At 37.6% G+C, this 14,669-nt stretch overlaps 1 protein-coding gene across 2 annotated transcripts; it reads left to right on the forward strand.

Annotated features, from left to right (window-relative positions):
- The first annotated feature begins 254 nt into the window (after positions 1–254).
- LOC116736343 (adipocyte plasma membrane-associated protein) lies at positions 255–9,629 on the forward strand. Of its 2 annotated transcripts, none has more exons than XM_032588734.1 (9): positions 255–648; positions 3,077–3,166; positions 3,311–3,432; positions 3,689–3,790; positions 4,487–4,639; positions 4,710–4,825; positions 5,894–6,054; positions 7,894–8,089; positions 8,356–9,629. In XM_032588734.1, the coding sequence occupies exons 1-9, from the start codon at positions 644–646 to the stop codon at positions 8,554–8,556; spliced, it is 1,146 nt and encodes a 381-aa protein (XP_032444625.1). In that variant the 5' UTR covers positions 255–643; the 3' UTR covers positions 8,557–9,629. The 2 variants fall into 2 exon arrangements, with proteins under 2 accessions (XP_032444625.1, XP_032444626.1); XM_032588735.1 differs by lacking the exon at positions 255–648 and adding an exon at positions 1,349–1,464.
- The last annotated feature ends 5,040 nt before the right edge of the window (positions 9,630–14,669 follow it).

The raw sequence follows: 14,669 nt of genomic DNA on the forward strand, positions 1-14,669 counted from the left end.
GGAGCTAAGTTTGGGCCATACAATTTTGCCAAAACATGTTTTTGAAACTAAAAAATATTTTTAAACTGAAAAATTACTTTAAACTTTGATTTGAATCTCAAAAATGTATCTGAAACAAAAAAATAGCTAAAAACTTTTCAGATTCAATGTTTTTTTTTCCTGTTTCAAATCTTTTTTTCCATTTTAAAATTATTTGTTCATTTTTAAAATATTTCTTTTCAGTTATATTTTTTAAGGCTCCAATTTAGCTCCATAAATTGCATAAAAAGAAAACTCTTGTCAGGATTTTGTTTTGCAAAGATTATTTCAGTGTTTGTCTTTATTCTGAGTTTAAATATTTGAAGTTTTTGGTAGTAATTTGATTGTTGTAAAATGTCATTGTGTTTCATAAATCCCAGCAGTTTGCTTTTCTCCTCGTCGTTGCCGGTTGTAGTTTTTGCCTGTTGATGCTGTTGGCTGGACGCCTGTTTGCTGCAGCAGCTCCTCCTTTTGTCCTCCATTTGACCCCGACAACAAGCCAGACAAAAACACGGACTCCTCCTCCTCCTCCTCCTCCTCCTCACTGCCAAACTCTGGACCCTCACACACGTGAAGCTGACAAAACTCGAACCAACCAGTCTGCCAAAACAAAGTCCCACCATTTATGAAGTTAGTTTGGCTTATTTTCTTTTTAAAAATAATCCCGTTATTCAGTCCCTAAAAGGCTTTAAAATGTTTTACCCTGAAACTATAAAGTAAAAATATTTAAGCATCGTAGTGTGAAATTCCCATTAAAAAACTAATTTGGTTGCATTAGCTATTTCTTTTTAATTTGTTCAGTTTAGTGGTTAAAAATGCAGCTCTCATTGGATTGAACATGTGGCAGCCACGCTGGATTTTAAAATCAGTGTTGTTGATTGAAACGCAAATCTCAACTAGTGTTTCAAAAACTGAAATACCATTTTGTGAAACTTGTTTTTTTTTTTTTTTACTGTGCATTCCAACAGTTTAAAATAACTTTAAAATTGATTATTTTCTCCAGAACAACCCAGTCCTGTGTAAAAATGTAACACCCTTTCTTAGTTAAATTGAAAAATAACACTGCTTTTATTTTATCAAATGAAATCATTTTAAAGCTGCATTTTATTTTTATGTTTGAGAATATCAAACATTGCAAAAGAAAAAATCAGAAACAGAAGAAATTTAAGTGTTAAGTATATTTTTAAGTGGTTTTAAAAACTCCAACTTTTATTAGAAAAATAACTTTTAAAGAAAAAACAAATGTAAATTTTAAAAAGCCAAACAGTGACTAAGAAATTGTTGCATATTACAACGCCCCTTGTAGTGCTTTTATTTTGACGGTCCAGGCCGGAACAGCGCGTCTTGTTTCCGGTTAGCTTGATTTTCTGCTTTGTCTACATAACCATGTAGCGTCTCTAGGTTAGAACAGCAGGAAGAAAAAAGACCGACTTCACGCCCAGAAATGTAAGTTTTTAGAATTAACTTTACAAAAGTCAGACAAAAAATAAAACTTTTTACTTTGTGGAGAATTTTTAAAAACACGCAGCGCTCATCAAGTCTCCCACCTGTTAAACTGTTGCGTTCAAAGTTTCCGGGAGGGTGGGTCATAAAATAGCTGAGTTAAATATTATTTTATTTAGAACTGTTATAGTTAAATCTACAGTTGTTGCGCCAAACAGCTGAAAACCAATCTTTAGATTTAAATTATTTGTGTTAATCCGGATTTAATTTCCAAAAGTGAATAACAAAAATAAATATCGACTTCATTTTCTTGTTTTCATAAATGCACATTAGACTTTAAAATTCCAATATTTTTAGTATTTTAATTAATCTTAGAAAAACCAAGAACATAGCATATTTTCCTCACAATATTTTCTTAGGAAAAATAATAAATAGCTAAAATAATAATTTAGTCTACAACATTAATTTTCCGACACAGTTAATATAAATCTTATGCATTTTAAGTGAAAATCCAAACAAGTTTTTAAACTGGACCAGATTTGGGTCCAGATGAGGAACAGAAAAGGACAGAAAACGTTTTTTAAAAATACATTAAGAAAGCTGCGCAGTGGTGCAGTTGGTAGCAGAAGGTCCTGGGTTTGATTCCCGACCCGGGGTCTTTCTGCACAGAGTTTGCATGTTCTCCCTGTGCATACGTGGGTTCTCTCCAGGTTCTCCGGCTTCCTCCCACAGTCAAAAGACATGACTGTCAGGTTAATTGGTCTCTCACACACACACTCTCACTGTCACCCAACTGTCCTATTTGCTTTTTGTTTAATCTCCATTTTTAGCTAATAAAATATTGACATTTAGCCTGTAAAGTTGGTTAAAAATGTTTGATTTTATTTCAAACCAATCAGCTCCAGTTTTCTTCTGCCTCTGGTTCTTGTTGTGTAACTGACCTGCAGCCTGATTCCTCCCCATGTGTAAGGTCAAAGGTCACTTTATCAAGTGTGGCACAAGATTTCTTTTTTCCGCAGTTATTACAGTAGAGTTTAACTTATTTTTACAGCTTTATACGGGGACGGTGGACGGGAAGCTGTGGAGAATCGGTCCAGATATAAACTAGATATAAACGTTTCAATCGACATCAATAATTATTGATTAGTTTTTTGTTGTAAATATCTGAAATCGGAGGCGTGACCTTTCACGTTTTCACAACACGACGTTTTTTATTTTTAAGCAGGTGTGAGGCAAAACCTCAAACTGCTGCTGCGCAAGTTACTCAACAGGTTGTTGCTAGGTAACCAAAGAATGAATGAGTTGCTAGGTAAGCATAGTGAGTGACTCAGTTCATTCCACCAACTTAGCGTAGCTAGCCGTGAGAGGTCGAGTGGTTAAATCCTTTCCTCTGCCTACATCTCCCAGAATGCTGTGCGGTTTTGGATCAGAGTTCTGTATATTTTCTTTATACTGCACGTTCTGTCAGATGTTTTATGTAATGACATTTATTACGTAATTTTTCATAGGGGGGAAAATTAAAGCCAATGTGCCGAGCAGCGTTAGGAGCGTCCCTGATAAACATGGAAAAAGTGATTTGTGGAAGAGTTTGTGTTTTCTTCCCGTTCTTCTTCAGGCTGTGGAGACGATCTTTGCTAGCAGCGCTGCTTGCCGTGGCGGTCGGAGTTTACCTGCTGCCGTCTCCCATAGATCCCAAACCGCACATGTAAGTGTCAACGCTATAATTACAACATTACAATTATAGTGATGTTGTAATTGTAAAATTAAATTTAGCTCAAATTAAATTTGAACTAAATTTAAAATTAGTGTTAAATTTAGTTGCTTAGCGTTGCTAACTGTGTGTGTTCAGTCTGAAAGGGCCTCCTCCAGCCCTCCAAGGGCCACTGGCTGTTAACACACGACTGCAGAGGGGCCGCAGGCTGTTCACTGGAAAACTTCACGGACCAGAATCCTTTGCTGCTGATGCTCATGGTGAGTCTTTTCCTTCATTAAAGTTACATCCTTCTTATATAAGACACACTGACTCCCTGTTTTTAACTATTTTCTTTATAAGTAATTAGGATTATTAATTAATTTGGTTGCACTAATTTGTTTTCACCACTAGATGTCATTACTTCCCAATCTCTTTACCTTTAAACTGATTTTAGGAGCAACACCGAGTTTTTGCATTGATAAACTGAAGTGAAAGTTGTAAAAGTTTTCATTTCTTGTCCGTGTTTTATTTCAGGTAACGTTTATACGGGGACGGTGGACGGGAAGCTGTGGAGAATCGGTCCTGATGACAGCCTGCATCTCATCACACACATGGGACAGGATCTACCAGAATGCGGTTCGGATACTTTGTTTAAGAAATCATTAAATCTCCATGGCAACCATTCAGTTCTGCAAAACACCTGACTGGACATAGCCCCTCCTTCAAGACACAGCTCCTCCCCCACTCAGCTCCTTCAGACTAGCCAGCAGCAATTAGCAAACACCTGGTTGGAACTCGTCATTAGAGCTACTTAGTGCAACGCTGGTAAAAAGGTTGTTAAAGGGTTAATAGAGAAGCCATGTTGTGACAACTTTCTGAAGGTGGAGTTTCAGAAAGAGCTTCTCAAAGAGACAGAGGCGTTAAATTACAAAGTCAAATTTCTTTAAAGTCATAAATGATATAGAGAGCGATTTTTTAGCAACTAAAGTTAACATAGTTGCTTAATTGTGCTCTAAAACGACACAATGTGCCTCAAAAACAAAATACTTTCAAGGAGTTTTATTTTAATTGGTCCATTTAATGTTTTTCATCAGCTTCTGTGATTCATGTTCATTATTAGAAGTAAAAGCTGCTAATAACATCATGTAGTAAAGTTGAAGGGTGTTAGTCGCCTCATATTACCACTGCTGGTATCAAGAAAGTAACGTGTAAGCAAAAGATAATCTCTATCATTTTACTATCCTGTATTTTCTTAAACATGTTTGCATCCTGTTGCTATAGTAGTTCAGTACAGTAGTTTAAACTACCAGGACGTGTGTTGGATGTTTCCAGGCAGCAGCACCGACTACGAGCCGGTCTGCGGTCGTCCTCACGGCGTTCGCCTGGACCGCCGCGGTCAGCTGGTCGTTGCCGACTCTTACTTTGGTCTTTACAGCGTCGACCCTGAAACTGGAGGAAAGACTCTGCTGGTGGCCAGCACCGACGGTACAGTCCGACGGCTTCAGCTGATTTTTACAAACGCAGATGAATGAGGAGAATGTTGTTCTGTCACCAGGTGCTGATGGCGTTCCCTTCGCCTTCCTGAACGGCCTGGAGGTCTCCTCCCAAACGGGGATCGTTTATTTCACCGACTCGTCCAGCCGCTGGGGCCGCAGACACGTCAGACTGGAGGCAAGTGGGTTTTCAGGAAACCTTATTTCACCATTTTAAACTAAAGTCCCTGAATTTACAAGAGGAATATTTATGCAGAAATTAAGAATTGATGAAGAGGCACTTCACAAATGTTAACTACTCTCAGGCTTTAGCTGGAAACATCATACATGATATTTTCTTTATAAGTTAGGAAGAGAGCCACAAATCCACAAAATGTATTCAAGTAAAAGTGCCATTATTTCAACATATTTTTACTCAAGTAAGAGTGAAAACATAAAAATGTTACTCATGTCACTGATCAAATGATCAATCATTTAATATCTACAAGTTACATCATCAGATGGACCACAATATGAAGTTAAGTGAAAATTTTCATCGTTTTAAGACCAAAAATATTCATATAAATAACAGAATTACAAAATAACAAAATTAGGCAAAGATAACAATTTAATAAAATAAATAAAAAACTACTGAAATTTTAACAAAACCTACAGGTCTGTGTCTGTGTCTGGTGAATTTTTGATTAAAATATCTTCATTCATTGGGTAGAAAATCCAGAAATTTTACTCAAGTAAGAGTAGAAATACTTCATAGAAAAATTACTCCTAAAAGTACATTGTTTTCTAAATGTAACTCAAGTAAATGCATTTACTGTCCAACCATTTACTGGTAACCATTTACTGGTTACGAATGTTTGAAAAAGTGTTGAATCATCTGTAAATTTGAGTCTAGAAAATACGGATTGTTTTAAATGTTCAGGACCAAAAAAATCAAAGAAAACCTAAATCACCTTCACTGACCAAGATTGTTTTCACAAGCACAGAGTTTGACTATGAAGGGTTTCCATCAGCCTGGCGGGGCACCAGACTTATGTTGCCCCTCGCCAGGCTAAAAGCGTTGTTTCTTTAAATCTTTTTTTTTTTTTAATACACAAGTAACAGTGACGGATTAAGCTAGGCTTATACTCTCAACTACTTGTTTGGTTGCAGGTTTGCTTTGTCAACTTTAGTTGAGGTGTAATATTTGTGAAATCTGCCTTGTAGCTTCAATGGTTGAGATGAAGCTGCTATTTTTTTGATGCTTCAGGTGATCGAGTTGAACAGCCTCGGCCGCCTTCTCTCCTTCAATCCTGTGAATAAAAAGGTTATGGTGCTGCTGGACTCGCTCTACATGCCCAATGGAATCGCGTTGTCGCCTGACGAGAACTTCCTGCTGCTGGCTGAGACCAGCATCGGACGCATACTGAAGTACAGTCGAGTATTTACACCTGTTGTCACGAGGTGTTTCATATGGAAAACCAGTGGTGGGCACCGTTAACTAAAGCTAGTCGCACTAAACCTAAAGCTAGTTCAGCTAACGCTAATGTACTGCTAAAACAACACAGTATTTAGCAAAAGCTAATGCTAACACGCTAAATTAAACTATGTTGAACTTTTATCAAAAACTTGTAACTTTTGTTATTAAACACGTGGATTTTTGGTTGTGCTTTGGTTCGTGATTCTGACTGAAGTTTTATAGTTGTTTTGTTTTGCTAACTCTGCCGTTGACACAGATGTTGAACTTTATTCAACTGAAAGTTTACAAAACAGCCAAGTAATACGGAGCCCCCTAGGGGACATGGGGGATTTCTTTCTTTTGCGTTCCCTCGCAAAACTGTACTGGTCAGTTATGCAGCAAAATTGAATACTGTAAGCCTTTCTTACGGTGGGCGCCGTACTTTATGCTTTAATATAAGGTTATGTGAGGTTTTTCCATGAATGTTAATATCTTTTTGTGAAATATCTGAAGTTTTATATCTTTCTTTAGGATAGAAAGGCGCCACAAACCTACAATATAAACAGAAACTTTCCGTAAGAAAGAAATAAAAATACATTATAATTTGGACTATTTCTGAGTTATTATCGCAGCGTAATAAATCATCTGACAGTTTTGATTGTGTCTCTGTTGTGTTCGTAATCTGAATGGTTTAAAGAGCTGCTTTCAGTGCAGCTCCATCTTAGCCTTATCAGACATAAACATACAGTAAAAAATAAATCGATTTTCAATCAGTGTTTTGCACCAAACAGTTAATAATAATAAATAAGTTTTATTATTAACAAGTTTTTATTATTAAAAACACGACAGACTAATGATGGTAGAGGACCGCACTGGGTTAACTGGGGAATCTCATCTGTCCGTGTATCAATCAACTCCAAACCTTTTCTTTGTTCTGTCACAATTATCGATTTATTCCATTTTGATGATCATGCTCCAAACTTTGCAAGGACTGACCGCCCCGCTTCCTCATACACACAAAGCCAGTATCCTTCCCATTCATACCTGGTGACGTCACTCCCACGTCGACACACCTAGTGCCAAAGCCTCCTGCTCCTGTCGTATCAATAATTACTTATTTCATTCATATGGCTCTTACAGAGCCTCAGTGAAAACTTGTTTATTATTATTATTAACTATTTGGTGCAAAACACTGATTGAAAATCGATTTATTTTTTACTGCATGTTTATGTCTGTTAAGGCTAAGATGGAGCGGCACTGAAAGCAGCTCTTTAAACCATTCAGACTACGAACACAACAGAGACACAATCAAAACTGTCAGATGATTTATTACACACGATAATAACTCAGAAATATAGTTTGGATGTATTTTTATTTCTTTCCTACTTACAGAAAGTTTCTGTTTATATCGTAGGTTTGTGGTGCCAATTTCTATCCTAAAGAAAGATATAAAACTTCAGATATTTCACAATAAGATATTAACATTCATGAAAAAACCTCACATAACCTTATATTAAAGCAGAAAGTATGGCGCCCACCGTAAGAAAGGCTTGCAGTATTCAATTATGCTGCATAACTGATAAGTGCAGTTTTGCGAGGGAACGCAAAAGAAGAAAATTCCCCATGTCCACTAGGGGGCTCCGTAAGGTAAACTTTAGAATTTGTCTGGAGAAATTAATTTAGAGGAAGCTAAGTTCGCTAAACATTTTCAAGGTTAGCAAAAATGCTATTAGCGGATTAGCGGAAGTGTGCACTGGTGAAGATGATATGTGGTTCTAAATATTATTTTTAGTAGTAAAATTTCTTCTCAGGTATTGGCTGAAAGGCCCGAAGACAGGAACTAAGGTTATCATTCTAGACAACATGATCGGTTACCCTGACAACATCCGCCTTAGCAACCACGGAACTTTCCTGGTTGGCATGACGACGACGCGATTCCAGAAGCTTCTGCCGCCCTTCCTGGACATGATCGCTCCGTACCCGGCAGTGAAACGCTTCCTGGCCAAGGTTGGAGGCTTTCTATTAAAATTAGACTTTATTCTTTAGTAAACAACGACATGATTGCTTATTCTTGATATTTTGAACAATTTAAACTGGAAATAACCACAGATTAAAACTGTAGTTTTGTTCATTAAGTATAATCCATGCAGTTGGGAGCAATCTGGAGTTAAATTTCAGTATTTTCCAGGTTTGGAGAACTTATTTCTGTCTGCATGGTGATATTTTAAAGTCTGTTAAACATGTTGGTGATTTCCTGGTTCATGTTGGTGCAGCTGGTTCCTCTGAGCTGCTACAACCTCCTGCTGCCGCGCTACGCTCTGGTCCTGGAGCTGGGATTGGACGGACAAATCGTAGGATCGCTCCACGACCCTGAGGGACGCCTAACGTGGGCCATCAGCGACGTCTTCCAGCACCGAGGCAGAACCTACCTGGGCAGCACTGACTTACCGTTCCTGCCTGTCCTGGACGCCTGAGGAATGAGCGCACAAACCGTTTATATTTGAAGTGTTTTTATTAGAGGTTTAAAATGGATAATGTTTTCATTTGGGAGAGGAGGCATAAAATGCCCCTTTAAGGCTCGTCCCTTTTAATTACTGCTAAATCATGTGTTTTAAGAAAACCTCTAGAGCTATAAAAGTTTAACTAAAAATCCCCAAATTGACTGTGATTGAAAGTTAGACCTAAACTTTTAATGTAAACCACTGAAATAAATGTTAAGTTTAGTGAAACGTCTTGGTTTCCTAGCATTGGCTGAATTTTTAAGTATCATAGTTGCAAAAAAGAAAAAAGCAGGGTGGAGGATTTAAGATGGCCGCCACAGAACCAGATTGTTCTTTTTCCTTTGTTTCCTTTTCTAATTTCTGTATTAACTGTATATTTTTTTTCTCTCTTTCATCCTTCCTTATTAACTAATTATCCCTAAAAGTCAGGAAACCAACCATTTTAATCCAATCAGGCTTGTGGCTGAAGGTTGATTTTAGACACTTTACCAAATATTAATGGAGACAAATCTATAAATTTAGCCTGCACCATTTAATTAAATCACTAAAAGTTTGGATAAATATATTTAACTGTTTTTGCAAGTGTAAATAATGTAAACTCAGCTTTTTCATGACATTTAGAATAGAAGAAAGAAATTAAAGTAAAAAAGTAACAGATTCTTTATTTGGACAAAAACACGACATATTTAAAAGTGCATTTTTATTTTTAAACTAAGTGATCAGTTTGAAGGAAAAAACATTTTCCATGTTAACTGTAGTAAAGATTATCATCAGTAGCAGCTGAAAAATCTGGATATGATTCACAGGTTTCATCTTTTTCCCTGTTTAATAAGTAATAAGACAGAAACAGTGTATGCTTCTCAATACAGGATATTTTAAAAATGATAATAAATTTAAAAAATCCCTTAAATCATTTCCCTGATCCAGCTTTGAATTTAAATCAAAAATAGGACATTTGGCACTTCTTTTCATTGTCTTCAAGTTCTTGTCTCATCTGTTTTACATGTTTAAAAAATGTGAAATTCTTGATTAAACACTGAAATGCAGCCAAACTATTTAACTTCCTGCTTCCTGTGGGACAAACAAGCGTGCAAATCTGTGCTGACAGGGAAACGTTTTCAGTCTTCTACAAGCATCAACTGAGAGACATGAAGTTTAACGGTTGATTTGGCTTCAGAGACACTAAGCCACCTGATCCCGACTCCATCCAGAGAAGATGGCGGCTCCAAAGCAAGGCAGTGGCAGCAGGAAAAGGCCTTCCTCCTCTTACTGTGAGTCTGCTCAGCCTCCAGCTGCGGCTTGAAAACAGCTGCTGAGGGTTGAACTTAAACCTGACAGGAGAAAAATAACATTTTTTAATGTTGTGTTTTTAATACTGACTAATGTTGGCTGTAAAAACCACAATGTTACATCTAATTTACTATGCTAATAAACAGTGTGTAAGTTGACCTCATTTTTTACATACTATAATGTTGTCAAAAATACTTAAAAAGCACTAAGCTCTTTAATATTTGTTATGTTGGTTCCAGATTGTGGCATAGCTTGTGTGCTAATGTATTGCTAAAATGTGAAGCAGTCATGTTTAGTCAAACCACTAAACCTTTCAGACAAGTGGTAAGTATAGATTTTAAGCAAATTTTAAACATCTTGATATTCCATATTCATAATGGTGCTATACTGTCAGTTTTGCACATTTTGTGCGTTTTTTTTGGGCATAGTATATAGCGTGGGATTTTGAGTGTTTTTTGCTTCATAGTACAGCATGTGTCAGTTTTGCGCGTCTTTTTGCCATTGTATAGAATATGTCATTATGCACGTTTTTTGTGTCATAGTATAGAATGTCAATTTTTTTGCGTAATTTCTTCACATGCTCTAGCATGTGTCATTTGTGCGGGTTTTTCGCTTCATAGTATAGCAGGCGTCATTTTTACACATCTTTTTTGGTTGTAGTATAGAACGTCATTTTTGCATGTTTTTTTTCCATTGTAGAGAATGTCATTATGCACGTTTTTCGCGTCATAGTCGATGTCATATTTTCGACATAGTATAGTATGTTTCATATGGCCTTATTTTCGACATCACTGTAGAGTGTTATTTTTTGGACATTTTTGACATACTATAGTAAGTAATTTTTTGGACATTTTCGATGTCATAGTATTGAATGTCATTTTTTGGACATTTTCAACGTCATAGTTAATTTTTGGACATTTTCGACGTCATAGTAGAGAAGAGAAAAACAGTCCGTAGACCATCTGCGCCCCCGTCACCAAAGGTCACAAGGGCGCCACACACAGGCCATACTGCTCCGACGGCCCCCAAAGCCGAAGCGATCACCTCTCGTTCAGGCCCAAGGGTGAGGAGGTGTCCAGCCTGGCAACCCAGTCCAAGGCCGCTTTGGTTCTCTGGCCCAAGGTCCAGGTCGGGTCGTGGTCTAGGACCATGACCCTCACTGAGCTCCACCCATCCTGCAGGAAATGTGCATAAAGCAGGGTGAATGGCTCCCTCATCAACTGTCGGGCTACATCCCGTTCATGCAAAACCAGTCGGGCCAGCAATGTATTTGCCGTGTGACCCACAAATCTGGTTCTACAAACCCAGCATCTTATTAAATAAACACAATTTTGCGTTTGTGGGCCCCCGCTGTGCGGGACTAAATATACTTTGTGGGTACGGTGGTTCAGCAACCATTTCTGGTGTCTGAAACACCATCCCTGTCCAATTGCGCTCGGCTCAGTCTGTTATCTGAGTTTAGCATGAACGAGATGGTCCTTCAGGTTCCTGTTTCTTCGGAAAGCAGGTAAGGTCGGTCAGCCTTCCACTAAGAGCTTGAAACCCTACAAAATTTTTTCTCAAACCGCAGGCCAGATCGACATTAGCAGGTGAGTAGGTGCTGATGAAAGGAAGTGTCATGGTGTCATCTGGTTGCTTGGATTCAGAAAAGGACTTCAAACACCTCCTTAAAAAGGACCTCTGGTACCCTCTGCTGGACAAAGCCGAGAACAGCACCCTGACCGCCTCATAAAAATCTGATTTTTGTGTGCCAATTCTATGAAATCGAATCAGCTGTGATTTGACTAATCCCGCAAACGTGTGCTTTGGATGGAAACTGGATTTAAACAACAATGCATGCGTATCAGTGGGTTTGAAATAGACTTTGATGTCTAATCGGCCGGTGTCTGAAATTTGGCCCTTTAAAGGTGGTGGTGTCCAAGAAGTCCACTGCAGTAATGCTGGTGGACGACTTCAATTTGATCGAGGCGTTGTGAGTGTTCAGGGTTTGTAGAAAGCAGTTAAACTCCTCCTCTGAATGAGTCCAAACTCCCCAGATGTAATAATGCAGCGGTTTCTTATTGCAGGCATTCAGGGCTGATTCCTCCCATTCCGCCATGAAGATGTTCGCGTAGGCCGGCGCGAACCTCTTCCCCATGGCAGTTCCTTTCACCTGCAAGAACCACTCCCTGTTGAACTGGAAATCATTCCTGAGCAAATTGATCTCCAAAAGTTGAATGATTTCCTTGTCTGGTCTCCCTCCATCGGGATTCTTCCAAAAGACATTTTGGACAGCGTTTATACCCTCTTTAGTGACAATATTTGTGTATAAGCTGTCTATGTCAATAGTGAAAAGCAAGGAATGTACAGGAATTTGGATGTTTTTCACAATATCAATAAAGTGATAGGTGTCTTTGATGTAACTTTTATGTAATTTAGACAGGGGATTTAAATAAAAGTCAATAAATTCAGCCGTCCCATACGTCTCACTGCTGCAATCCGAGACTATGGGTCTACTCGGGGGGATTTTGTATGGTACACTCCATTTAACTGGTTCTTTGTGTATTTTCGGCAAAATATAAAATAATCTGGGCCTGGGTTCCAATGGTCCTAACAGGTAAGTTTTTTGTTTTGCCGAGATTAATTTATTTTTCTGTAATCAATTAAGAATTTTAGCCACAATCGGAATGGTGTCCGGGTAGATGGGCTTCTGCAACTTCAGGTAATAATTTTGGTCAGATAGTTGTCTGTAACATTCCCACAGATATTGCCGTTTGTCCAGAATGACAATTGCGCTCCCTTTGTCGGCAGGTTTGATGACAATCTGATCATTGTCAACTAATTCCGCTAATGCTGCAAATTCAGCCTCCGTCAAATTGGGCTCCAATCGATCAGGTTTGAAATTTTGCTGGAAAAATTCCAGATCGGCCCTGATTAGAATTTCGGTTTCAGGAGGCAATTCTCGCATGGGAGGAGACCAGAGAGATCTGTTAGTGAAAGGCTGAGGCTTCCTGCTGGGATCAGCTTTAAAAAACAGGGCCAGCTTGACCCTGCGGTGATATTGTTGAAGGTCATACCTGCTTTCGAGCCCCGCCCACCTGTTTGTCGTGGAGGGCAGGAAGGTCAGACCTCTGTTCAACAGGCGCAGCTGGGCCTATGTCATTTTTTGGACATTTCGACGTCATAGTATAGTATGTCATTTTTTGGACATTTTCGACGTCATAGTTTGTCATTTTTTGGACATTTTTGACATGATGGTATAGCATGTCATATTTTGGACATTTTCGACGTCATAGCATACTGTGTAATTTTTTGGGAAATTTTCGACGTCATAGTATAGCGTGCCATTTTTCTGACATTGTCGACGTCATACTATACTATGTCATTTTTCTGACATTTTCGACATCATAGTATAGTATGTCATTTTTTGGACATTTTCGACATCATAGTATAGTATGTCATTTTTTGGACATTTTCCACGTCATAGCGTCATTTTTTGGAGATTTTTGACATCATGGTATAGCATGTCATTTTTTGGACATTTTCGACATCATAGTATAGCATGTCATTTTTTTCACATTTTCGACGTCATAGTATAGCATGTCAATTTTTGGACATTTTCGACGTCATAGTATAGTATGTCATTTTTTGGACATTTTCGACGTCATAGTATAGCATGTCATTTTTTGGACATTTTCGACGTCATAGTATAGTATGTCATTTTTTTGGACATTTTCGACGTCATAGTATAGCATGTCATTTTTTTCAGTTTTTCGACGTCATAGTATAGCATGTCATTTTTTGGACATTTTCGACGTCATAGTATAGTATGTCATTTTTTTGGACATTTTCGACGTCATAGTATAGCATGTCATTTTTTTCACGTTTTCGACATCATAGTATAGCAAGTCATTTTTTTCACAATTTCGACGTCATAGTATAGCATGTCATTTTTTTCACAATTTCGACGTCATAGTATAGCATGTCATTTTTTTCACGTTTTCGACATCATAGTATAGCATGTCATTTTTTTCACATTTTCGACGTCATAGTATAGCATGTCAATTTTTGGACATTTTCGACGTCATAGTATAGTATGTCATTTTTTGGACATTTTCGACGTCATAGTATAGCATGTCATTTTTTGGACATTTTCGACGTCATAGTATAGTATGTCATTTTTTTGGACATTTTCGACGTCATAGTATAGCATGTCATTTTTTTCATATTTTCGACGTCATAGTATAGTATGTCATTTTTTGGACATTTTCGACGTCATAGTCTAGCATGTCATTTTTTTTCATATTTTCGACGTCATAGTATAGCATGTCAATTTTTGGACATTTTCGACGTCATAGTATAGTATGTCATTTTTTGGACATTTTCGACGTCATAGTATAGTATGTCATTTTTTGGACATTTTCGACGTCATAGTATAGCATGTCATTTTTTTCACATTTTCGACGTCATAGTATAGTATGTCTTTTTTTTCACATTTTCGACGTCATAGTATATAGCATGTCATTTTTTTCACATTTTCGACGTCATAGTATAGTATGTCATTTTTTGGACATTTTCGACATCCTAGTATAGCATGTCATTTTTTTCATATTTTCGACGTCATATTATAGTATGTCATTTTTTTCACATTTTCGACGTCATAGTATAGCATGTCATTTTTTGGACATTTTTGACATCATAGTATAGTATGTCATTTTTTGGACATTTTTGACATCCTAGTATAGCATGTCATTTTTTTCATATTTTCGACGTCATAGTATAGTATGTCATTTTTTTCACATTTTCGACGTCATAGT

This window comes from Xiphophorus hellerii, chromosome 17, assembly GCF_003331165.1.
Source record: "Xiphophorus hellerii strain 12219 chromosome 17, Xiphophorus_hellerii-4.1, whole genome shotgun sequence".
NCBI lineage: Eukaryota > Metazoa > Chordata > Actinopteri > Cyprinodontiformes > Poeciliidae > Xiphophorus > Xiphophorus hellerii.

Bases quoted from the DNA above. Each gene is read 5' to 3' on its own strand.
- LOC116736343 (XM_032588734.1), top strand. The intron at 3,791-4,486 runs GTTCGGATACTT...GGATGTTTCCAG, and splicing joins ACAGGATCTACCAGAATGCG to GCAGCAGCACCGACTACGAG. The intron at 6,055-7,893 runs GTACAGTCGAGT...ATTTCTTCTCAG, and splicing joins AGCATCGGACGCATACTGAA to GTATTGGCTGAAAGGCCCGA.